Source organism: Pongo abelii, chromosome 12 (genome assembly GCF_028885655.2).
Source record: "Pongo abelii isolate AG06213 chromosome 12, NHGRI_mPonAbe1-v2.0_pri, whole genome shotgun sequence".
In the NCBI taxonomy this organism is placed as follows: Eukaryota; Metazoa; Chordata; class Mammalia; order Primates; family Hominidae; genus Pongo; species Pongo abelii.
Genome location: NC_071997.2, coordinates 112770971 through 112797455, shown reverse-complemented (window position 1 = coordinate 112797455; position 26485 = coordinate 112770971). Strand labels below are relative to the sequence as shown.

The window sequence follows — 26485 nt, the reverse complement described above, 5'->3', positions numbered from 1 at the left end:
GGACGTCGATGGGTTTGTGGGCGCGGGGCGCGAGGTGGTAGCTGGGCTAGTCCTGTTCCCTGGCGTCTGGGCCTTTCTGCTCTCTGCAAGGAGCTGGGTCGCGACCTGTCACTGCCAGCCGTGCGCTCGCCCTCTGCGCCCCGTCTCGTGGTCACTGCCGCCCTCCCTCCCGCCACACCTCTGATGATCGCGATGGAGCCGCGCCTCAGGTGGCATTACTATAAACCTAAGAGGAGAGGCGCCCGTTCGAATGAGGGCAAATTATTTAGTATTTTGTAAGTTCCAAAGTTCCAACATTCTTGAAAGGGAAAAGCCATTTACTGTATTTGATAGGCTGGCGCCACGGGCCAGGTGAAAAGTGTAAATGTGCGTACTGAGATCTTACAACCCTTCTCTGTGTCTTTGGGGATTGGAGAACCTCTAGAGCAATTTAGGAATAGAAGATTTTGTTTATTCCGCTTGTTTTGACATTTTTTAACAGTTTAATTATTACCGCAACCCCGAGGGTCCTTTTAAAGGAATTTCTATAAACGTTGGGTAATTACAGCGTACAATTGCTATTGGGGCATAGCCCCCCATTTTACAAATATTTGAGCGTTTGGTGTTTTCTCGTCTAGAGTCGACTGTTACATATTCTCTTCTTTTTCTTACCTTATTTCTTTCTTCATTCTCCTTTGTCCTTTTTGAATGCCTGAGAGTTACAAAGCCTCAAAGTCTAAGGCATAGGGCAGATATCCAAGTAGAACCACTCTCATGAAATTATTTGGTCTCACCCATGTTTTTATTTCTGGTTTTCCCTTTTACCATAATCTAGCATGTAATTTATGCATCAGTAGTTAATTTCCCCACTTGGAGTCTTTTCCCATCTCAGACAAAAATAAAATAAAATAAAATAAAAATCCTCCAATCCTTTGACCTGGGTGATTTGTCTCACCCAGCACAACCTATTATAGAATTGACAATAGTCCCTAGTGCCTTTTCTAGCAAATCTAAACTCCATCCAAAATCAGATCTTCCCTCAGTCCTAAATGTTTTTACTAGGGAGCCCCCACCTCAAGTAAGCCAATGTGCTTTCTGCGGGGCAACATTCCATCCGGCTCTGCTTCCCAAGCCACTTCATATATTCCGTGATGGTCCTACCCTCTTAACAGGCCAGTTGTGCCTGGCCAAACCAGCACAAATCAGTCTCCATGAGGAATTCTTTCCAAACTTAACCCAATCCCATTCAGATAATACGTTTGTTTTCCATTGTTTGTGTGTCTAAGATACATTGACCCCTGTCCATAGGCTCCCTATGCTGGACGCGTGAGACAAATTAGTATTATCTAACCCAGGAGTTTCCAATAAACTGGTCAAGACATGATTAGTTGAAGCTAGTTACTAATGGTGACACTTGAAAACTCACCTCTCTTTAAATATCTTTCCCTTCTTGCACATGAACTCTCATTTATTCCTTCTATACCACCATTTCTCTGTGGTATATTAATATGTATTACTGATTTTGGGCTCAAACAAGTCTGGAAAACACTACTGTAACTCTATGTCATACCCTTTCAAAATTTTTGAAAAGAGATGCTTTATATGTTTCCTTGGTATATTTAGTTTTTGTTCCTTAAAGTTTATATTTTATATTTACATCTGTAGGATATATTTGCTTTACAGGAGCTTATATTAAAGTAAAGCTCATCATTATTTTATCCAAATTTAGATAATTTTATATTGAAGCCTTTCTTTTGAACCTGAACTTACACTTTAGCCTCAAGAGTGTGAGATTAAACTATAGGAGGAGTATCAAACTTCTGTCTTTTGATAAGAAACTGTTGAATATCAAAATAACTGTTAATTCAGTATAATTTAAAGAAATATCTTTAATAGACAAAATTGATGAGTCATCAAAAAATAGACATGATAATATGTAAAGGTAATACTTTTATTATATTAAAGACAATACAAACGAAAAACAGAATTGAGCAGTGCAAAATTTAAAGGACTGTTTTGTTCTCAAAGTTGCAAGTTTCAAAGCCAAAATAATTATATGTATCAAATATATAAGTAAAAAAAAGTTAGACTTTCACGCCTGTAATCCTAGCACTTTGGGAGGCTGAGGCAGGCGGATCACTAACATTAAAAAGACAACATTAGATTTTGTTGATTTATAGCAATTTTATAAATATATAACTTTATCACTTGCATCCTGAAGCAAAATAATAAAGTCAATTTGGGATTTTTTGTACTTGGTAAAAAGTTTAACACCCTAAATTCACAACTAGTGCTCTTTAGTAGTACATTTCTTTCAAAGACCAGAATGAATTAAAAATGGCAATGTAATGTTCACTTGATCTGTGTTAACTATTTTTAGATATGTGTATTACAATCTATTGATCACATCTTCAATAATACTCCAACAAAATAAGCAAAAAACAAAAAGTGTTAAACAGTTCAAAATTACATTCATCTCAGTTATATGAAGTTGTATGTGTAAATACCTTGTACAATTTGCACTCTCAGTAATAAGATTGATTTATATTATAAATACTATCAAAAGAAACTAGACCTAAAGTTTCTATCGTGAATATGGTTATCTAATATAAACATTTAAAAATTAAATGGCTCAATTAGTAGATAAAGAAACACTAAACTTTTCATTCTATTTCCTACCAATCATTTCACAGTCATAACTTAGAGACACTAAAGTTTGCTCTTAATAAGTATCTGCATATTTATTTCCTTGGAAAAATCATGCTGATTCTCCAGAAGATCTTCATACAATTTATCCAGTAATATTCAAGCATTAATACAGGTAATGGCAAATTATTAGCAGGAACATTGGCAACAACAGGTGTGCAAAAGAATGCATGAATATTAAGTATACCAAGCTGTCCACATTTCCAGGTGAGAAATTGGAGCAATTTAACGATGTATTTGTCCGTATTCATTTACTTTCAACTTCTCCAACATGTCATCAAGTGGCAAGTTGTTAAGGCCAACACCATTTATTTTTACACATTAGAAAATATAAACACACTTTCAAACCCTTCACAAGATAAAATAATTATGTCCTATGATAAGTGAAAAAAAGAGCAAAACTGTTTTCTCACCAAAAGTTGAATTCAGTCTAAAAGTCAAAAATCCTGTTCTTCAGAGAGCACAATAAAAGTAGACCACTGCAGTGGTCTTCAGATGTTTTTGTTCATATAAAATTTAATTGGAATAGCATCTTAGTGTGAGGGATGGGGGAAGCAGTGTTTATGAAGTCTTGATTAAAGGGATAGTTGGATTGTCCCTTTGTTTGGCTCTCTCAAGATTCTGCTTTTCTAAGAAATGCACCTTAGTAGATCTAGGGTAAATGAGAAGTATGCCTTTCTTGTGTAAAGTTAGGAGAATGGTGATACGGAAATGAGAGACGAGAAAAGAAAATGCCAACTGATTCCAAGTAGTGTCTTAAGCAAGTGAAGGATTTGGAAATTGATTCTTTCCAATTATCTGTACCTCCCTTAAAAGTCTCTGCATACGCCTAGATTGTACCTACCACAATCTGAATTCCACTCCTCTGGGGTACATAGGAACAGAGTTGTTAACTTGAACTGTTCTGAGAAACTTTTCCCGAGTTACTCCTTTGGAGAAAGAACTGATTTTGAAAGTTTCTGAGATTGTATCATGTTACATTTTAAAATCTGCTTTTTGACCACTTGGCTAGTCAAAGGGTACAACTGTGTGTAATCTGAGATATCACACCCCATTAATCAGCTGACTTGCTTTGTACATGTTCAGATTCTGAACTAAGAAAGCCATATTAAGGAATCATTAGCATAAATGTTCCATCTGTTATGTAAGAGCATCATTAGGAGCATATACAGTTATGGAAAAGCACTAGGGGACAAAATAGGCAGCTTTTATATGTAAATATTGAATGGGTGAAACAGTCTATTAAACCATTAGAAAAGAACTCTAAATTTTTTAAAGTTGTGTATTACCACTGCTCATATTAAAACCTAACAAATAAGTCACTTGCCTGTGGAATGTCTTAAAGTGTTTGGCTCGATTGTAGTGCCTTGGTTGGCTCCAGGCAGAAGCAGAAAACCTTCCAGAAAGGATATGTTTAGTGTTCAGTCTTTGAAGATACGAGCTGACCTTGTCCTGGAATGCCAGTGTAGCTTCACATCCACAAGCATCTTCAGTGGAAATGAGTCTTCGTGCTTCCTCAATGGCTGAAGACAACGACAGTACACAAATATACTATCTAGGAATAGCTATATAGGAATCATAACAAATCAGGAAATCCACGGTTGAATATTTCCACCGTTAAGACTTACCTAAGTGCATTTTCCAAGAGGTAAAGGGATAGATGAACAAACAAAAAGACGAGAAAATACTTATCACAGAAAAATTCATCTTAGGAGACATTGGGAAAAATGTTTAAAATTGTCAAAGCTGAGTGATGCTTAAGTGAGGGTTCCTTATTTTATTCTCTGTACTTTTGTGATTGCCAGAAATTATTCATGATATAAAGTAAATTTAGAAAAACATGGTTGGTACAGGGGGAGGCCAGGGATATAGAAATGAGACAGTGTTCATGTGATACTGTGTAATTAAGAAAGGAAAGTGGGCCTGGTGCAGTGCCTTATTCCTATAATGCCAGCAGTTCTGGAGGCTGAGGCAGAAGGATCACTTGAGGCCAGGAGTTCAAGACGACCCTGGGCAACAAAGCAAGGCCGTGTCTCTACAAAAAAGTAAAATAGTTAGCCAGGCATAGTGGCACACACCTGTAATCCTAGCTACTCGAGAGGCTGAGGCAGGAGGATCACTTGAGCCCAGGAGTTCAAGGCTACAGTGAGCCATGATCACACTACTGCACTCCAGCCTGGGTAACAGAGTAAGACCCTGTCTCTTAAAAATAAATAAATAAAAATAAAACTAGGACAATAGTCCTCTATTTGTATGGCCAAAATATATCAAAGATGAAAACTAGGGCCAGGCGCGGTGGCTCACACCTGTATTCCCAGCACTTTGGGAGGCCAAGGTGGGCGGAACGCTTGAGGTCAGGAGTTCCAGACCAGCCTGGACAACATAGTGAAACCCCGTCTCTAATAAAAACACAAAAATTAGCTGGGCGTGGTGGCACACGCCTGTAATCCCAGCTACTCGGGAGACTGAGGCAGGAGAATTGCTTGAACCCGGGAGGCAGAGGTTGCAGTGAGCTGAGATCGCACCACTGCACTCCAGCCTGGGTGACAGTGAAACGCCATCTCAAAAAACAAACAAAAAAAAGGATAAAAACTAGGTTAAGTCCTGATTTCCTCTAGAGGACTGTTACTCTATTTAATGGTTTGAAGTAAGAGTCCTAGTCCTTACCAATAAATACTTTGGAACTGAAAATTCAGGTTTGTATTGACATTTAACCAAATATGAGAGGTGATAAAAGTAACTCCTGTTTCTTTATGGAATTCAGTCAGGCAGCTATTCCTATTCAGTATCAGGGCTCCTCCTAAAGTTGTGAATAGAAATAAGAGTAACTTCCCAGGTCTGAAAACTGGTGTATCATCTTCCAATGGAGTAATTCTATTGCCTGAGGACAGGAAATGGTCCTTTGCTGCAACATTTTTACTCTTAACATTTTACAAAGATCCAATATAGGGATGGGAGATCATAAATTCATTAAATAGAATCTATCATCTATCCACCTGTCTAAATCCTATTGAACCTTTTAGGGACAGCCAGTCCAAATCCCATCTTAGTTAATCAGTCAATAAACCAGAAAGTATCTATTGAATATCAACTACATGTCCATTATCCCTGTACCCATAAGATGGGTATATATAATACTTGTTCAATGTCTGTCTTGCCTGATAGTCTCTAAGCTCTAGCAGGGCATGGGCTCAGTGGGATAGTCTAATTAAAACACTTCACAGAAAATTGTAAACCTGGATTGTAGAAAAATTGAAAGTTGAGAAATGGATCTGAAACTCCATTTCTCAAACCTGGGTTGTAGCAAAATTGAAAGTTGAGAAGTGGAGAAATGGTGCTTATAATAGCACCAGAAGGAATAAAATAGTTAGGAATAAATATTTTTAAAAGTACAAGACTTGTACACTGAAAACTACAAAACAATTTTGAAAGAAATTAAAGAAGACCTAAAATAAAATAAAGTAAAATGAAATAAAAGACATACCATGTTAATGGAGTGAAAGACTGTTAAAATGGCAGTACTCCCCAGGAAAAGATGCCTTACCTCATTAGTAACCAGGAAATGAAAAAAGCATCCACTGGATTGGCAAAAATTTAATTCAACAAAACCAAATGTTGGCAAGCAAATTCTGACAAGCAAAAGCATTGAGGGGAGGGTGGAAATGAGTGAGTGCAGGGCATGCTCCTGGACCATCAAACAGCCCACTGTGGCTGGACCAGGATGCGGGAAGAAGCAGTGAATCTGGGGGCAAATGTAGTAGAAAAGTGTTCAAAGCCAGGATGAGAGAAGTAGTTACCATGGGCTGAGGGGAGCGGGTGATGGGCAGTTATTGTTTCATCGGTACAGAGTTTTATTTTGGGATGATAAAAAATTTCTGGTGATGGATACTGGTGGTTGTTGCCCAATAATGTAAATGTACTTAATGCCACTGAACTATAAACTTGAAAATAATTGAAATGGTAAATTTTATGTGTATTTTACCACAATAAAAAAAATTCAGACTTAGGCAGAGAGTTTAATTATTAAGAAAACATGTGAAAAAGAAGACAGAAACAGATCATGGAGGGTAGGCTGCCTGGTATAGGGGTATCATTGTTTTATTCTGTAGACCAGTGGGAGCCACTGGAGAATTCTGACAGGGAGAAAGAATCACAACTGTGTCTTAGACAGAAAGAAAAAAGCTTGCTCCTGAAAAATTTTCCTACCAAAGGAAATAGCCTTAAAGGGCTGATCCTCACCTGAACATGTTTTCTTATCCTCATTTAAGGTGTAGCCAGGATAGCAATCACAGTGGTAGGATGCGGCCCCATCACTCACACAAATGTGCTGGCAACCATGAGAGCCTAGGGCACACTTGTCACGGACTGACCGCACACGGTGCAGGAAAGAAAATATTCACACATTAAATAGAAAGGTAAACACAAATGTTTGAGAGGAGAAGCTTCCCTTTGGTCCCCACAAGTGCTGAGAATGTAGTAGTAGTCAGTAGTCAGCAATAGGCCCCATGCTGCAGGAGCAAGTCTGTTTTCTCTTCCCATACTTCTCATCTCTTTGGCCTCACATCACACACACTCCTTTCCTTTATATCTCTCACAGATATCAAAGGGTACCTTTCCTTTTTTTCTACCCACAGCATTGGGCGGCACTGAGTCTTAACTATATTCCAGAACTTACCTCCAGCCTTTCCCGATGACTACCAATGCTTCTAGCATCCCCAGCTACTCGTGGATCATCATCATCATCACCAAAAGTAATGTTTTAGGGACCTAATCATACATGGAGCTAAGTTTGATGCTGCACAAAAAGCACTGTATTGACCAAGTGCCTGCCTTCATAGCTTACAAAGTGGAACAGAAAACATTGACCTGGAGACACACGCACACACACACAAGCACAGATGGGGAAATGATACAGGGTTAGTAATAATGATGATGTGTATGATTAGAGAGTGAAGTACTTACTATCTATCACAAATAACATTTCAGGGACAAATTCAGTTTGCCCAAATTTGAGTGGAGAGCAGAGCAAAGGCCATACTCATCCCATGTTCAGACTGGCCTAGGACAAATAAAATAGCAATTCTCCTTTAAAACCCAGAAAGCCTTCCTGGAAGACATAGGTTCCTCCTCTGCCATTGCAGGAACCAAAATAGTTTATTTCCCTCTAATTTTCCTCTTAAATGTCATTTCATGCACAGAACCTTTTGTGGCTCACTAATGCCTACAGAATAGCTTTGTGCGAAATGCGAGACGCTATATAATCTATACATAAAGTGCCTTTCCAACCTTAATATGTCTATTCCCTTTCAGTGCTACAATTTAGATTTTTTTTTTCAGCAAAATGCCTTATAGCAGGGTGTTTCATTTTTTTCCCCTCATTCCAGCTTAGTACCCACTCTACAGGTAGCAAATGGACATGCTTTCAGCCCCTGGCCCTTATTTGGGGCTCCACATTTAATTTACAAGCCTTCCTACCACTAGCAAGGGAAAAGCAGACCATTAGAAGGGATCTGATCCATGGGATGTTCCCCAGCTTTATAGCAGTATTCACTATTACTTTAAAATATATAAATAGGCCAGGCACAGTGGCTCATACCTGTAATCCCAGCACTTTGGGAAGCCAAGGCAGGTGTATTGCTTGAGCTTAGGTGTTCAAGACAAGCTTGGACAAAATGTCAAAACCCCATCTCTACAAAAAATACAAAAATTAGCCAGGTGTGGTGGCATGTGCCTGTAGTCCTAGCTACTCAGGAGGCTGAGGTGGGAGAATCACTTGAGCCCAGGAGGTAGAGGCTGTATGAGCCAAGATCACACCACCGCACTCCAGCCTGGGTGACAGAGTGAGACTCTATCTCAAAAAAGAGAAGAAAAAAAATAATAAAATAAAAATATATATATATATATTTATTTATTTATTTATATATAAAACTAACTTTCCCACTAGTATGTCTTTCTCTTCTGTCCCTCTTCACTGTCCTGTGCTTTGTACACTAAGACAGTATGGCTTAGTGGTTAAGAGCCTATGTAACCACTAGAGCAAGTACCTGGGTTCAAACCCTGGGTCTGCTACTTGCTAGCGGAGTAACCATGGGCAAGTTACTTAATCAGTTTCATCCTAACGTTGCTGTGAGTATTAAGGTACATTATTGTAGCTAAAATGCCTAGAATCCTGCATGGCCTACAGTAGGCATTGAAGAATATGGGATACTGGCATCTGGGAGTGTTGTCTGCCTTAATTGAAAATTTTCTTTATGTTTTCTTAAAAAATAAATTGCTTGACTTTATTCCATACTATCTGTTAGTTTAAATGGAAATTTGTTTTTGGTTTGTTTTCCCAGTCTTTAATGTTCCTGGCAGCTTAAAGTACCAACTGGGACACTTGTCACTAGTTTGAGAAGTGCAGCCATAGGTGAATTCTCTCCACCCCAACTTTCTTAGTCATCCTGCCCTGAACAAATCAGCTCAAGCCAGTCCCCCGCCAGTGCCACTTTCCACTTGTCTCCATTGAAACCTTCACCCTCCTTCAAGGCCCACCACCAGCCCTTCGCAGATGCCCACCTCCCCAGCCTCTACAGCCCTTCGTTTCCATCAGTCCCTCTCCCTGGCTCAGTCTCTGCTTTCATAAGGAGCTGGCTTTCTGTTCACCCAGGCTTAACTTGCTCACCCAGGCTTAACTAAGGCAGAAATTTAGGCTTCTTTATATGCTCCCAATGCTTAGTGCCATACTGGGAACAAAGTAGGTGCCCAGTATTTTTTTATTGGTTTCCCTTTAAAAAAAAAAAAAAGACACTGGGTTACATGCCATTTCCCTTTGTCTATCTTGATGAAGTCTGTATCTCCTCAAGGGAGAGGAAAATGTATATCAAATCTAAAACACATTCAATATGCCAAAGCTAAACAGCACCTTGAGAGCTTGGAATTTCTCTCAGGAGTGTTTTTACATTTATAAATGCCACCTGTCCTGCCAGTAAGTTTAAATCAAATTAATGAGGATTAACAGCACTGGCCTGGGCTCATTGGCCAACGTATAAGGCTGAGTTTCACCGATGATTGATCGTCTAGAAACTGCCAGGGAGTGACTGGCCTCAAACTTACTGGAAGATCTGTGTGGGTCTAATTCAGGCATTCACAAAGTCTTCTTTACTAAAATCATCCAGCTTTAAGATTAACACTACAGAAAAGTTCCAGGCCAAGTTTTAATTGGAAAAAGATCAGTTCATCCTATCACACCAAATAGTTACTGTCCAACTGACTTCCACTAAAGTTTCCTCTTTGCTTAAAAGTCTTCAGTATACAGAGCTATAAAATTTTCCTGGATAAGGACCGTACATTCAGTTAGCTTTTCTCATATCCCCCACTCCCTACCTATTTCCCAGTAATTTTCTGAAGTAATCTATGTTTGCTCCAGTGAGCTCAACACCCTCTGAGCAATGTGTGCCTTCATCTAAAAGTGTGATAGAATGTCTGAACCTTGATTATTAAGTTACCTTTAAAAACCTCTTTGCTGGTGAGTTGCAAGTTGGTTTCACTGTGAAAGACCCAAGTATGAAAGAATTTTTTGAGTGGATCTTACCTGAACATGTTTTGTTATCTGCGTTCAGAGTGTAGCCCTCATAGCATTCACAATGATGGGACCCTGTTCTGTCATTCACACAAATGTGCTGACACCCATGGGTACCCAAAGCACATTTATCTTGAGCTGTGAAACAAAAAGTCAGGAGAAAAGAAATAGAAAGTGGAAGAGTATTTTATTACCCGTGGATAGAAACCTTATTTGCAGCTGGAAACATATGAGGAAAACTTACTGGAAACTATTCAAAACCATTGGCACTGTTTTTTTCTAACTAGAAGTTAACCAAGTTAAGTGAAATCCTGCACATACAATAATTATTCTCTGACCTTCCACAATTGCTTTTCAAAATCATCAGTATTGAGTTTTTATAACCTAAGTATCTCATAAATACTTTCTAGCATTCCTTTTAGGCTTATTGTACTTATCCGAACTCAGCGGGATACCAACAGTTGTGTGGCTAATTACATTAGATTCAGAAAAACATAGAATTAGAGTTTGAAGAAATTGTAGTTCAACCCTCTCCTGTTTTTTAAATGAGGGAAAGGAGCACAAGGGAGACCAATTGATTCAGAGCAGCATAAAAACTCAAGACACACATTTTCATTCAATGCACTTTCCTCTGTACTGATATATTTTTAAACTATTTTTTACTTTTAAACTTTTCATCTGAGATAATTTCAGATTTATGAAAAAGTTGCAAAAACAGTGCAAAAAATTCCTGTACTTCACCCTGTTTCCCCAAACAGTTATTTACATAACCATAGTATGATTATCAAACCAGAAATTAACACTGATACAATATGATTTACTAATCTACAGACTTTATTCAAATGTTGCCATTAATGTCCTTTTTCTGGTCCAGGATCCAATCCAGGATTCCACATTGCATTCAGTTTCACATCTCCTTCGTCCTCTCCAATCTGGGACACTTCCTAAGTCTTTCTTTGTCTTTTACGACTTTCACGTTTCGGAGAAGTACTGGAAAACTATTTTGTGAACTGAGAATGTCTCTCAGGTTGGGTTTTTCTAATCTTTCCTCATAATCCTGAATTTTTAGCAAGAATATTACAGGTGTGCTGTTGTGTCCACAGTATTGAGCACAGCATGTCAGGTCATACATGATGTCACTACGTGTCATCACTGATGATGTTAACTTTGATCACTTGGTTAAGGTGATGTCTGCCAGTTTCTCCACTATAAAGTTACTGTCTTTCCCTTTGTAAGCAACAAGTAACTTGTGAGTTGTTATGTGATTTCAACCTACTGAATTGTCTGTAGCATTTGGGAAGGATTGTTCAGGTTGGCTACAGAGAAGGAAATGAGCAACATATTTATATATTTGGGCCGAGATACATACATGTTACCATTTCTAACGTTTTGGATAAGACTTAAAAATGGGAAAAGCTCAAGGTGACAAGAGAGGAAAACACACCAACTTCCCAGTCAATGTGACCTGCCCTTCTATCACTGGGTAGGTAGGCAGATAGCTAAGTAGCATTAGTAAAGACTCCTCCCTCACTTACCTGAACAAGTTTTCCTGTCTTCATTCAAGGTATAACCTTCATAGCACTCACAATGGTAAGAGCCACTTCTGTCGTTCACACAGATGTGCTCACATCCATGGGTGTTAAGCGCACACTTATCAAGAGCTATCAAAAGATGATTGAGACAAATGTAAATGCATGCAGAGCATGGCAGAAATAAATAATTGTGGGCCACGCCACTTACAGTTATACACACACACACAGAGCTAATGAAACAAGGGAGGGGCAGCTGGGAGTTGGGAACCAACCCTCCGGTCTTGGCTCTTTCACTAAAGAGACCCTGTGACATGGGTAAGTTTTTTCTCTTCTGTCCATCTCAATTTCATTATCTATAAAATTAAGTTATCTCTAAGCTTTCTTCCTCCCAAAAACTTTTTTCTAGGATTAAAAACAAAACAAAAAAAATCTAATTCCCATTCCTCATTGACTCCATGTATTATCTATGTACCAGACCAGTGAGTACCCCTCTAACTTCTTTGCTACTTCTAGATTCCATGAGCATCTATGACTAGAGAGGAAGAGGGTAGCTTGCATGTAATTAAATAAAATCCAGGAAAATTTTCAAATCCTCAAAAGGACTAAGAATCTTGGACCCGTTTCTTTTCCTTTGTGTGTGTGTGTGTCTTGTTTTCTGAAACAAGGTCTCCCTGTGTGGCAGTGCAGCAGAGGCATTATCATAGCTCACTGCAGCCTCGACCTCCTGGTCTCAAACAATCCTCCCACCTCAGCCTCCCAAGTAACCGGGACTACAGGCGTGCACCACCACACCTGGCTTTTTTTTTTTTAATTATTTTTTGTAGAGATGGGGTCTCACTATGTTGTCCAGGCTAATCTCGAATTAGCCTCAAACTATCCTACCATCTCAGCCTCCCAAAATGTGGGAATTATAGGCATGAGCTACTGCACTCAGCCTGGACCTCTTTCTTAGTAGCCTTTTCTCCTACGATTTTATTTAAAACTTACGAAGTATGGAAATAAGCTGATTTATGTATCATTTCACTTTTCTCCCTAAGCTCCTTTTCAGGGAAAACTGCTGATGAACACCAGTAAACCAGCCAAAAGGCAGTTAGGTAAAAAGGGGTCAGAGAGTCAAAGCACAAGGCCAGTCCAAAACCTGGAGCATAGGTTCCCAAGTATTTGATTCAGTCACGGCCCCCTACACAGGCCTCACCTGAACACGTTTTCTTGTCGGCATTCAGGGTGTATCCTTGGCTACACTCACAGTGGTGCTTGCCTTCCCCGTCACTGATGCAGACGTGCTGGCACTGGTGTGTTCCAAGCACACAGGGGTCCAGCGCTGTGAGAGGAAGTTTACAACAGTCAGCACTGACACTTAGGAAATATCTCAGATACCTTCTCCCATGTCAATAGACATTGCTCTCCAGGCTCCTTTCCAAGTCTATCTTTACTTCACTATAAAAAATGGTTATTTGTTTTCTGCCTCTGGCTTATTAGCAATGCTACTCCTAAACTAGAAATGTTGCTAATTTAAAAGTACACATCTTGCTATATAGACTTTCTCAAGGGAGAAAGGGAATTTGGAGTTTGGAGCTGAAGCCAAACACTTACATAGGCCAGGCTTATCCACCTCCCCATGAAAAAAAGATTTGTGCTTCCCCACCACAAGAAATGGGAGAACAATAAATGCACAGACTGAAATGACGCGAGCTAGTTGTCCCATTGTAGCCAGAATCTGATTTCCAAGGTTCTATAGCCTATGTCTAAACAGAATTCTCACACAAGTATGGGTCTAAGCCTAGAACGAACTCACAGGTGGGCAGTGGTACATATTTGAACATGCAAACGGTAGAGGACAGTTCGGGTAACTGTCTTCTGAATATGTAAGGTGGGTGAAGTCATCCATACGCTAAATCCATAGTGAACTCATATGCTAATACAAACAGGTAAAAAGAAAAGAACAAAATAAATGAGATTACATTAGCTAAACTACATCTCCATCTTATTGCTCCTGGAGCCATTTATATCTCATTGGATATTTTTTTCCTAGTGACCTCTTTTGAAAGATGAATCAATGAATTAAGTCATTTCTGAGAAACCAAGGAGGCCTGTTGGAGGAGGCTGGCCCTCCTGTGGCAGGTAACCCAAACTCCACTGCCCTTGGCAACAAGACAAGGCTAATATTTTCCCAAGAAGGGCCTTTTCATGGAATGATCTTTCCAACCCGTTGACTACAACAAGCTGCCACTCAGTCTTTTTTCCATAGACAGGACATTTTTTCCCCCAGAACAAGCAGGTCTTTTGTACCAGAAGGAAAAGATTGCCACTCACCACTTGTTACTTTACAGCCTTCGAAGCCCAACCCCAGGTGCTAGCTTTGAAACCCAACTTTGCCACAGACCAGCATGCTGATGGGAAGGCTCTCACCCACAAGCATGGAGTGGGAGGGTGATTTCCTGGGAGAAAGAAAGCCACTTTCTTTTTGGAAGCCAACGAATGCCAAGTAGATGCCACCAAAGCCAGTGATGGCTTGTGAAAGCCCAGTGTCCTGGGACAGGAAAGACAAGGGGATCCCAGCCAAGTCTGACTGCAATGAGGCCAAACGTTGCCCCAGAGCAAGACTTCATCTCCCTTTTCCTGACAAACCATTGATGGCTGGGTTTCATATTAACTTAGATTAAAAGTCTCCTTGAAATTTATAATTGTAATTAATTATTGGTTCATTTGTTTGTCTCACCCCCATCCCCAGAATGTTAGTTAATGGTATAGAGGGATTACCTTTATCTTTGTATCATCAGAGATCAATAAATGCATGCTGAATAAATAAGTGTGAAATAAATTATATTGCAAAAAGGTATCTATGTTTAAAAATTCACCTGAACTAGAAATTGGTCCACAACTGCTTGGATATTCATATAGAGGCATCAAAAGATTATCTCCAGATGATAAAAAAATAAAGCATAAGTCCCACAGATCATAATTCTGATCAGTGACTGAAAATAAACTCCAGCATTGAATGGATCTGTAGTCCTAGATTTGGTCAATTCATGCTAAAAATTCCAATAAAATTAGCATGTTCTTATTCAAATTCCATCCTAAAGGATGGAAGGAGTAGCAGAGTTAACAGAATGATTTTTTAAGATCATCTTGCTTTCTTTCAAGTGAGCTGAAACCCTAATCTGCCTGGTCTCTGAATCCTGTTCCTCAACAAAGAGTAATCAGATAAACAGCCCAGTCTGAAAACCAGAGCATTCACTAAATGCATGCTCGGGCTGACGGTGACGTTGGAATAGAGGCCTGCTGACTCTCCCAAGGACAGACGCTGCTCCCTGTCTTCTGCGGGAGAACAAACAGAGTCCTGTTAGATCTAGAGATGGTAAAACTAAAAAAATATGTATCAGGGGAAAAAAATGTAGTGGTGGGGCAGAGGGGACAGGAGAGGCATCTTGAGTTTTGTTTTTCCTGACCCTGACAGGGAACAGCAGGGTCATTTATCCTGGATATTTGCAGACCTTCACAGTTCTAACACAAACATGAAGATTTTATGAGCAAACCAAGTTCCATATAATGCAGCTCTATATTCCTAAACCAATAGAGTGTGTTTAGGTTGGTCACACACATGCGCGCACACACGTGCATGCACACACACACACGCATTGGATATATTTAAGTTTTTCATTAAATTTCCACCAAAAAAAAAGAGAATAATACTCTTTTCTCTGGGTACATAATGTCTGAATATAACATCCTTTCTAGTTGGAAGCAAAGACTGACCAACTTACCACAGAAGGTTTCCTGGAATCTAGAGGAAAGTTTCTCAATGACCCCATAGGTCTCCACGTAGAAAACATGCTCCTCTAGGGGCTCACTGGCCATCATCTTGAGGGACTCCATGTCTGCCCGGTCCACGCCCACAGCATAGAGCTCAATACCAGATGCTTGGGCCCGAGCCGCCACCTCATTCACCTGGTCCTGGGGCCTCCCATCTGTCACAATAATGGCCACTTTAGGGATGTTAGAAGAGGGCCCTCGAGCCCCTGCCTCCACTGTGAAGATTTCGTCCATTGCTGTCTGGATGGCTAGGCCTGACATGGTTCCTGTTGACAAGGGTGTGATTCGACCCACAGCCTGCTTCAGGGACTGCTTATCTGTGTAGGTCTGGAGTTGGAACTCGATCTTCACAGTGCTAGCATAGTTCACCACTGCCACCCGCGTGTCAGCTGGCCCAATGTCCAGAGTGTCGATTATCCGGGAGACAAAAGTTTTCACTTTGGTGAATTCCAGGGGCCGTACGCTACGAGAACTATCAATGATAAACACTAGGTCCAAGGGTCTGCTCTTGCAAACACCTGCAAAAGACCAAGAAATGATCAGACCACAGTTAGAAATGTGATAATCCTCACTTCCAGAAAACTCTGGGTTCCAGGAGGCCAGGCAAGGCAGCATCTCCTGACCCCAACATCGCCACTGCCTGCGACCTTCCCCAAGACCATCGGGGTGTTGAAAGCACCAAGGACTTCAGAATTCCCTAGTGAGAATTCACCTAGAGGTGTGAAGTTTCCCCAAATACCTCACCTGCAGCCTAGCTGAATCCTGAAATTGCACTTAGAACCTCATCCCTCTGCTTAAGCTTTTGCTCCCAAGGGCCCTCATGATTCCTGGGAATTAATGGATTCTAGACGTTTCTTAAGCACCTTGGCTATCTGGAGCAATTGGACAATGTATCCCTGAACCATGTAAAAGGCCTTGGGCCCTCAGGGACAGCCTCATTGCCAACCACTGTGCCCAGGCCTCAGGCAATGGTAGTCTGAGGAAGGCACTCAGGGGCTCTTCTGGTGGCCCCCCTCTTTTACTCCACTTCCAAGGGGGTGAAAACTGCTCCAGAGTATCCCTGAATCCTCCCTCCATCTGGCCATCATTCCTATTTAGTGAATTTGGGGGCTCACTGGAGCCCTGAACTAATTAAAAGTAGAGCCGGGCGTGGTGGCTCACGCCCGTAATCCCAGCACTTTGGGAGGCCAAGGCGGGCAGATCACGAGGTCAGGAGATTGAGATCATCACGGTGAAACCCCATCTCTACTAAAAATACAAAAAATTAGCCGGGAGTGGTAGCAGGCGCCTGTAGTCCCAGCTACTTGGGACACTGAGGCAGGAGAATGGCGTGAACCTGGGAGGCGGAGCTTGCAGTGAGCTGAGATTGCGCCACTGCACTCCAGCCTGGGCAACAGAGTGAGATTCCATCTCAAAAAAAAAAAAAGTAAGTAGAAAGAGGGGCCTGGGCGCGGTGGCTCATGCCTGTAATCCCAGCACTGTGGGAGGCCGAGGTGGGAGGATCACCTGAGGTCAGGAGTTCGAGACCAGCCTGGCCAACTTGGTGAAACCCTGTCTCTACTAAAAATACAAAAATTAGTGGGGCGTAGTGGCAGGTGCCTGTAATCCCAGCTACTCGGGAGGCTGAGGCAGGAGAATCGCTTGAACCCAGGAGGTGGAGGTTGCAGTGAGCTGAGATCCCGCCATTGCACTCCAGCCTGGGCAATAAGAGCAAGATTTCATCTCAAAAAAAAAAAAAAAAGTAGAAAGAGGGATGCCAACTTAATCTTGTATCTGTTTAGTGAGCGTCCAGCTTCGTGAGCATGTCTCGTAAGAAGCAGGGATTGTGATCTGGTATCTACCCTACTGCCCCATCAAACTCTCTTGGTCATCTCTCTTTGACTTATTCATTCACCAAAAACATTTTTTGAGGGCCTACATGTATGAAGCCCTGGAGCTACAAAAGCACATAAGCCAGATTTCCCACCTTCAAAGAACTTACCTCTTTTCTACACAAAATACCTGACAGTTTAGTATCACAGTACATTTTAGTGTTCATCTATTCTTTCCCATTCTTTCCTGTTTCCCCCAACCCCTGTTTGCACACCCTCTCTCCTCAATACAAAAATCAAATACACAAGTCAGGATGAGACAAGAAAAAAAGCCAATTATTAAACTTCTTTTTCTTTTTTTTGAGATGCAGTCTCACTCTGTCACCCAGGCTGGAGTGCGGTGGTGCGATCTTGGCTCACGGCAACCACCGCCTCCTGGGTTCAAGCAATTCTCCTGCCTCAGCCTCATGAGTAGCTGGGACTACAGGTGTGCACCACTACACCCAGCTAATTTTTGTATTTTTCATAGAGACGGGGCTTCACCATGTTGGCCAGGCTGGGCTCAAACTACCAACCTCAGGTGATCCTCCCACCTCGGCCTCCCAAAGTGCTGGGATTATAGGTGTGAGCCACTGTGCCCAGCCCTAAACTTCTTTTCCAAGCCATTCCTCCTTCTCACCCAACACACATGCAACGTGCATACAGGCATTACATGCACACAGGCATTACACACATGCAGCCCTAAATGGAAATGAGGTCTTGGGGCATGAAGTGTCACTCAAGGCTCTTTACTTTCCTAATAAGGAGGCAGAAGTTGATGCTACTCTAGGAAGGTAATTTACTTAGTGAGTAGGAAAAAAAGGTGATTCAAAATTAATGCCTAGACTAAGCAGTTTATAGAAAAAAATTAAAGCCTTACCTGGAACAGCCTACCTTATGTCTCTGTCTAGTTTTCTTTTAAAAGCAGAAAATTATCTTCTTGTTTTTAGCCTGCTGCTTGGAGGTATTTAATTAACAAAAAGAAAATCTTCCTTTCAGTAACACTTTAGGAATCACAAGTTACCAACACATCAACCCTGTGAAGCTGGAGGTGCAGAGGTGGTTTTTATATTCATTTTACAGGTGAGAAACCTGAGGTTCAAGGAGGTGTGAGAACTAGAAAGTGGTAGAGCATGGATTGGACTCCAGGTTTCCTGACTCCCAGTCCCTGGGGGCTTGCTACTGAATCCCAGTTACCTCTCTCTGAGGCAACATTTTCCTCCACAAAAATCAACATTCTCTCAGGTATTCAGTAAACATCCTGCTTGTTGACTTTGAGTCACCGCCCTGAAATATGCTGTATGTCATGCATTTAGTTAAGTCAAAAGGAATTAAACCCAGGCGCAGTGGCTCACGCCTGTAATCCCAACACTTCGAGAGGCCGAGGGAGAAGGATCACTTGAGCTCCAGAGTTCTAGACCAGCCTGGGCAACATGGGGAGACCTCATCTCTACGAAAAGTTTAAAAATTAGCCAGGACTACAGGACCTGTAGTCCCAGCTACTTAGGGGACTGCGGCAGAAGGATCGCTTAAAGCTAGAGAGTCAAGGCTGCAGTGAGCCACAATCACACCACTGCACTCCAGCCTGGACGATAGAATGAGACCCAGTCTCTAAATGCCAAAAAAAAAAAAAAAAGGAATTAAAATTCTTTCTTTAAAAAGAAAAAACATCAACTCCAGCAGCCATAAAAAAGAATGAGCTCATGTCCTTTGGAGGGACATGGATGAAGCTGGAAGCCATCATTCTCAGCAAACTATCACAGGAACAGAAAACCAGACACCACATGTTCTCACTCATAAGTGGGAGTTGAACAATGAGAACACATGGACATAGGGAGGGGAACATCACACACTGGGGCCTGTCAGGGGGTGGGGGGCAAGAGGAGGGAGAGCATTAGGACAAATACCTAATCTATGTGGGGCTTAAAACCTAGATGATGGGTTGATAGGTGCAGCAAACCACCAGCGCACATGTATCCCTATGTAACAAACCTGCACATTCTGCACACGTATCCCAGAACTAAAAGTAAAATAATAATAATTTTTGTAAAGAACTGAATAGGAAACATTTGTCATCTATTGTCTCTAAGGGTAGCCACTATAAAACTTCAAAAGAACGTTGGTCTCTACAGTCTTTTATCTTAACCTGAACATTTCCTTTCTATGGATCCCGGGTCTTTAGACAAACGCAACCAATTATCAACCAGAAAATGTTTAAACTTACTTACAGCCTGGAAGCCCCCCACCACCACTGGCTTTGAGTTGTCCCACCTTTTAGGACCAAACTAATGTATTTCTTAAATGTGTTTGATTGATGTCTCATGCCTCCTTAAATTGTATAAAAACAAGCTGCACCCTGACCACCTTGGGCACATGTACTCAGGACCTCTTGAGGGCTGTGTCACGGACCGTGGTCACTCATGTTTGTCTCAGAATAAATCTCTTCAAATATTTAAAAAAAAAAAAAAAAAACTCCAGAATTTTACTTCATTCCTGGAAAGTCCCATAGATCTAGAGCTAGGAAGAAGAATTATGTTGAAAATCTTTCCTGGAGATGGGTCAAAGTATTTTTGTATAATTAGAAAAAGAAAAGGGGGGGGCAACATGAAGATATGAACTCTGTAATTGACAGTGCTTTCACCAACACCCAAATGGTGTCCTTATAAATATCATAGCTATGTTCTTATAACTAAATGTGCATGATTCCTTCCTTCTCCACTTGGTTATTCACACCGAATCCCCTATTCGGGGTGTGGTATGCAGAATAATGCCCCCCCCCCGCCAAAGATGTCCACGTCCTAATTCCAGAGACATGTTACTTTTACATGGCAAAGAGCAGAGACTTTGCAGGTGTGATTAAGTCAAAGAGCTCTACACCAGAGGTTATCCTGGATTATTCAGTGAGTCAATGTAATTATAAAGTAGAAGAGGGAGGCAGATGAAAGAAATGCGAGTAACTCAATGTGAGAAGGCCTCAACCTGCTTTAGCTGGCTCTGAAGATGGAAGAAAAAGGCCATAAGCCAAGAAACTCAGCAGCCTTCATGCGCTGGAAAGGGAAGGGAAATGCCGTCTCCCCTAGAGCCTCCCAAAAGGAACACAGCCCCGCGACACCTTCATCTTAGCCCAGTGAGACCAGCGTCAGACTTCTGACCCACAGAACTCTCAGATAATAAATGTGTGCTGTTTTAAGGCACTAAATTCACAGTAATTTGTTACAGCAGCCATAGAAAACTAATACCTGAGGCTTGACCAGGATGGCAGAAAATTCTGTAAACATCTGGTGCCTTCCTGATTGGTACTCTGCATCAATCATTAGTTGTTTCTGAATCTCACTCCCATTTACTAAATAGCAGCAATTTGATTCCCAAGAACAGAGAAAGAATCTGAATCTCCTAAAATGTTCCCATACTCACAATACCACCGAGTCCTTATAGTCCTGTTAGAAATAAAAATCCATAGCAAAGCTTAGCAATTTCTTGTTGCTAAAAGGAGAGAATTTGCAACAGGGTGGAATCTGGCATTTATTAAGGGGTTATCATTCATGATCCGGTTCGGACTCCAGCTTAGGGGGACATGACCACCTGGTGCTGAATCTCCCCTTCCTCTTACAGTCCCATCCCAGAGGGAGGCAGGTCAGGACTAGAGTAAGATTAACTTCCAGAAGAAAGGCTTTCCCTCAATTCCCGGCCTGGAGCAACCAGCCACCAGCTGAATCTAGCCCTGTGGACCCCGGCACCTCCTGCCTTAGCAGCAATGCTTTTGCCATTTCAAATCTGCCACTTCAAATACGGGGACTGAGTATTTGAGTCAGGAAAGAGTCCCTTGAGCTCCTTCTCACCTTATCCAGAAAGATGCAGAAGGGGATAGACAATTCAAATTGGCCTGAGGCATGCAGCATGGCTGGCCAGATGAGACTGCATACCCAGAAATGGCCTGGCACAGACTCTCTTTAGCAAGACTGAAGCTGGGCTTTTTGGAAATGAAGATACAATCTTATGTAAACCATATTAAGAGGTTGGTAGGCTGGGGCAGTGGAAAGGGACCTTGCTTGGGATTTTGGAGCCCTGAATTTTATTGTGGGCTCTGACACTGATTCACAGAGTCCCTTCAACTTGATATGCCTCAGTTTCCCTTCATGTGCTGTCAGGGGCTGTGTCAGACGACCTGCCCGCTTCGTTACACTATGAGCTTTGCTCTGCTTCAGGAATCAATTGCTGACCAAAAAGAGAAATACAATTGTTCACCAAAGACCCAGAGTGTCTTGATCGTGGGGTATCCTGCGGCTCCTCGGATCTCCTCCTTGTCTCACAGCGCCATCCCTTACCTGCCAGTCTGAGGCAGCCTGAGGGCTGTGGGAGGAGAGGAAAGATCACGCCCTGCTATTGGATGGAGATGGAGAGATTCCAGGAGAACTAACAGCAGAGTCTCAGGAAGGGTTTGCTCACTGAATGGAGAGGTCAGGCCTGGGACGGAGCTGGGCAGCAGCCCCTGCGCTCCCCAGCTGCCCTGTGCTCCTGGCCAAATCACAGGGGAGGTTGCTGGAGTGAAAGCTTCAGGAGACCCACATCTCTAGCCTGGACACATGAGTGATATTGGGCATCTCCCTCCCCTTCTCTGGACCTCAGTTTCCACCACAGGATTCATCCGGGAGGGGCCTCTTTCCCCCGCACCACGGTCGGCTTGAGGCCGGGATGCAGCGCGCTTGGTGGATGCCCGGGGCTTCTCGTTCGATGCTCACGCGTCCCTCCCGCCGCCCGCCTGTACCTGCACCGCGGGCGCGGCCAGGCTCGCTGGCCCCGGAAACGGGCGCGCCGCCGGGAGCCGCAGGAGAGGGGCGGCTTCCAGGGCTGCCCCCGGGACCTCGGGTCCCCAGCCTTCGGAAGCCCGGGCGGGCCACGGGGTCGGGGGCGGCGGGGGGCAGCAGCAGCAGCAGCAACAGCAGCAGCAGCAGCGGCCAGAGCAGCAGGAGAAGTCCCGGGAGGCGGCGCGCGGGGGCCGGGCGCGGCATGGTGGGCTTCGCGGGCCTGGCGGTATCCGTCGGGGGCCGGGAGCCCACGCGAGGCGCCGATTTAAAGGTCCCGCGGCCTCGGGCCCCGCCCTGCCCCGCCCCGGGGCCTCGAGCGCCAGGCCGGCCCGGGGAACCCCGACCAAAGCCAACAAGGAGCCTTGTCCGCGCATTCCAGCGGCAGAAACGGAATGTCTGGGCGAGGCGGCCAGCGGCGCGGTGGTCACCTCCCGCCCCTGCCCTGAGCCCCGAGCTGGCTGCAGCTGGGTGGGCTCGGCTGCTGTCGCAACCTCCGTCCTCCCAGTAACACCGGGGCAGCAGGGGGCAGCCATCCGCGGCTGCAGCCTGCCCGGCCCTCCACTCTCCCTCCCACCCCAGCGGGGCCTGCGCCCCAGGTCCAGGATGGGGACCCCTGGACTCTACCTTCCCTTCTGCCACTGGTTCGCCCGCCTGAGGCTGAAGATGAAACCCTGCTCCTCGTTCGACATTCCTTTCCTCAGCCAAGTAACCCAAGTTTTGCTGTGGGCTCTTGTTTTAAAAAAAAGAAAGAAAAGGCCTCACAGATTCTAGGGGCATGAATAGAAACGCTTTCATCCGAGCTTCGAATATCCACAAACATTTGAACTTATATTACCGGGAATAGAAAGTCAAACATACATTCCCCAGAGAGCCCCGTTAGCTGGAAGGACAGCCTGTACCAACACAGGCTTCAAAGGCTCTCCCGAGACCCCATTTCCTCTCCGGAAGAGTTAGCATGGTACAGGGCTGGAGGCTGCCAGGGGACCCCCACGGAACTCACTGTCTGTGAGAAGGAGATTTGCATAAATGTGGTGTCTGTCTACGGGAATGTGGTGGATTTAGGAAAGAGACACTGACCGCCTGCGGAGACCAGGAGGACTTCTAAAACCAGGTGACATTTGAGCTGCGTCTTAAAACAATGAGCGCGAGTTCCAACAGAGCCTATCTGGCCGTCCTATTTCACTATTTTCCCTCTACAAGCGATCCTCCTCACAGGATCCTAAACCTCACTTCTCATATTTGTACCCCATGTTGGTAGCAGCATTATACACAATAGCCAAGAGGCGGAAGCAACCCAAGTGTCTCTCTTTGTATGAATGGAAAAGCAAAATGCAGTATCTACGTACAATGGAATACTGTTCAGCCTTAAAAAGGAGGAAATTTTGGCACATGCTACAACATGGATGAACCTTGAGAGTATTATGTTAAGTGAAATAAGCTAGTCACAAAAAGACAAATACTGTATGATTCCATTTACATGGGGAATCTAGAGTAGTCAAATTCATAGAGACAGAAAGAATGGTGGTTACCAGGAGCTGAGGGGAAGTGGGGATGGGGAGTTGTATAATGTATCAATGACATTGGGCAGTGATAGTCACGCTGAGGGAAAATGTCACTCAACTCCCAGTAAGAACTCACCAATTTAGAAGGACCTTAGAAGAAACGAGAAGTTTGTAATAATGGGAAGACGACACTAAGAAGTTTGAAAGAAACTACGCCAAGAAGAGGAGGGATTGATAAATACAGTATTTGCAAGCTCTGGTGGACATTTGTCATTCCTCTTGCTTTTAGAATGCTCCCCAAAGCCTTTGAACCCTGCATTAGTCAGGGTTCTTGAGAGAAACAAAACCAATAAATTTTATATATACATACATATAGAGAGAGGGTGGGGGGAGTAATTCAGATTATGAGGGATTGGCTCATGCAATTATGAAGGATGAGAAGTCCCACAGTCTGCTGTCTGCAAGCTGGGGGCCCAGGAAAGCCAGTGGTGTAATCCAGTCCAAGCCTGAAGGCCCAAGAGCAGGACAGCCAATGACATAAGGCCCAATCTGAGTCCAGAGACCCAAGAACCAGGAATGCTGATGTCCAAGGACAGGAGAAGCTGGTTGGCCCAGCTCGAGCAGAGAACACATTTGCCTTCCACTGTCTTTTTGCTCTATTCAAGCCCTCAACAGATTGGATGATGCCCACTCCACTCACATTGATGAAGGTGATCTTCTTTGCTCAGTCTACCAATCCAAATGCTAATCTCTTCGAGAAACATCCTCACAGACACACCCAGAAATAATATTTAATAGCTATCTGGGCATCCATTAGCCCAGTCAAGATGACACATTAAAATTCACCATCACAAATACCTTCCTAAATTTAGGGATTTCCAATCCTTGAAATCCAAGAACTTGCTTCCCCAGCATCTCTTGCAGCTAGGATGTATGTAAGTGGCCCAGACTTCATCGATCATATGTGGTGTCTATGCCAAGCAGCAGTGACTCTAGGTCTCCCATATAGCAAACCTGCAGTATAATTTTGGGAATGGTTGATGACTGTGTGGCTTCCAGGCTTGATTCTTAAACCTTTCCAGAAATTATTTGAACCACTTAATATCCAGGGCTACATATGGATGGTGCAGGTGTACATTGCACAGCTTCACAGGGGCACTATTCACATTCGTAGTCAACACATATTGATTATAACATTTGGAATTCCACTTCAACCGGGGAGTGATGTTTCTTGAGGAATGGTTGGCTTTTCCATTTGCACTTTGAGCCAGTAGTGGAGCAAATAATACCCTTAATATATACTTTTTCTGTTTCTTTATTATTATTATTATAAATAGGGTCTCATTCTGTCACCCAGGCTGGAGTGCAGTGGTGCCATCAGAGCTCACTGCAACCTCAACCTTCTGGGCTCAAGCAATCCTCCAGGTTCAAGCAATCCTCCTGCTTCAGCCTCCCAAGTAGCTGGAACCACAGGTGTGCACCACCACACCCAACTAATTTTTTTTTTATTCTTTGTAGAGACAGGGTCGAATTATGCTGCCCAGGCTGATCTTGAACTCCTGGGCTCAAGCAATCCTCCCACCTCACCTTGCCAAAGTGCTAGGATTATACATGTGAGCCACCACGCTTAGCCTCTTTTCCAGCTCATTCTAGCAGGAATGGGTTCTGTTTGCACCAACAATGTGGATATATTAATCTTGTGATTTTTTTTCTATTGCATACCACTGGGGGGCACTGTTTTAAAGAGCTCAGAATAAAAATCTCAGCTCCCTGGTGAATGTCCCTACACATTCGTTGTCAGTAACTCAGACAATTTCAGATGCTGGTGTATGAAAGTCATGCCATCTTGAATGAAATAGAAATTGTCTGATAAGTTTGTATCTCCAGAGTTCACACTCCAGGGCAGTTGTCTTACATCTGACGTCCAAAGATTGTAAAATAAAACAAAGGTAGCTCTTCTGACAGAGGAATTCAGGTGGCTGCAGGGCCTTCTTGCATGTCACCTACTCAACTGGCTGCTGGACCAGGTGGTAACTTTGCTTTCAGGTGTTTACATGGGAATATTGCAAAAGCTATATTTCTCTACCACTGCATATTATCTTATACTACTTTGTCAAGATAAAGACTAGAATAATTTTTTGATAACCTAAAGACTTAGGTCATAAAAAAGCCAAACAGAGGTTTTTTGAACTATTCAAAAATCTAGGAAATACAATAAAGATTTATATATACACTTTACATTGTTTTTAGAATTTTATTATTTTTAAAATAGGTAATACATGCACTTGGTCTAAACTTTGAAAAGAAAAAAGAAGCCGACCAAAGGTTAGGATTGCTTTCAACTTTGCATTACTTCTTATAAGCAATAAATTCAACATGTTGGGAGAATTATTTTTCTCACAACTAGGATTTCAGCAGTAGAATAAGACTTGCAAGCTACTTAAGGAACCACTTATCTCCTGCTTTGCTGCCCTTAATGTGTGGATTTTGTTCCCAAGGCTGCGGGAACTCCAAGTATCATGTTGGCATTCCAGGATGAAGGAAGAGGGAAAGCCAAAGGCCAAAGAGCAAAGGACAAAAAGAGGTTTGCTGCTGACATCTCATGGCCACACCTGGCCACAAGGGAGTCTTGAAAGGTAAGTTTTTAGCTTTTTTGATCCACAGTGAAGAAGGCAAAGGAAAACATGCATTGGAATGGGAGTTGACAGCTAACCTTTGGCATATACTACAGGTATAT

General features: G+C 42.8%; 1 protein-coding gene across 1 annotated transcript; it reads right to left on the bottom strand.

Annotated features, from left to right (window-relative positions):
- Nucleotides 1–16: 16 nt before the first annotated feature.
- On the bottom strand, nucleotides 17–22450 carry MATN3 (matrilin 3). Its single transcript, XM_002812254.4, has 8 exons — nucleotides 22207–22450; nucleotides 15543–16109; nucleotides 12974–13099; nucleotides 11782–11907; nucleotides 10259–10384; nucleotides 6925–7050; nucleotides 4098–4208; nucleotides 17–2966 (listed from the first exon to the last, which is right to left on the bottom strand). Exons 1-8 carry the CDS (start codon nucleotides 22448–22450, stop codon nucleotides 2911–2913), a joined length of 1482 nt encoding a protein of 493 aa, XP_002812300.2. The 3' UTR covers nucleotides 17–2910.
- Between the last annotated feature and the right edge of the window lie 4035 nt (nucleotides 22451–26485).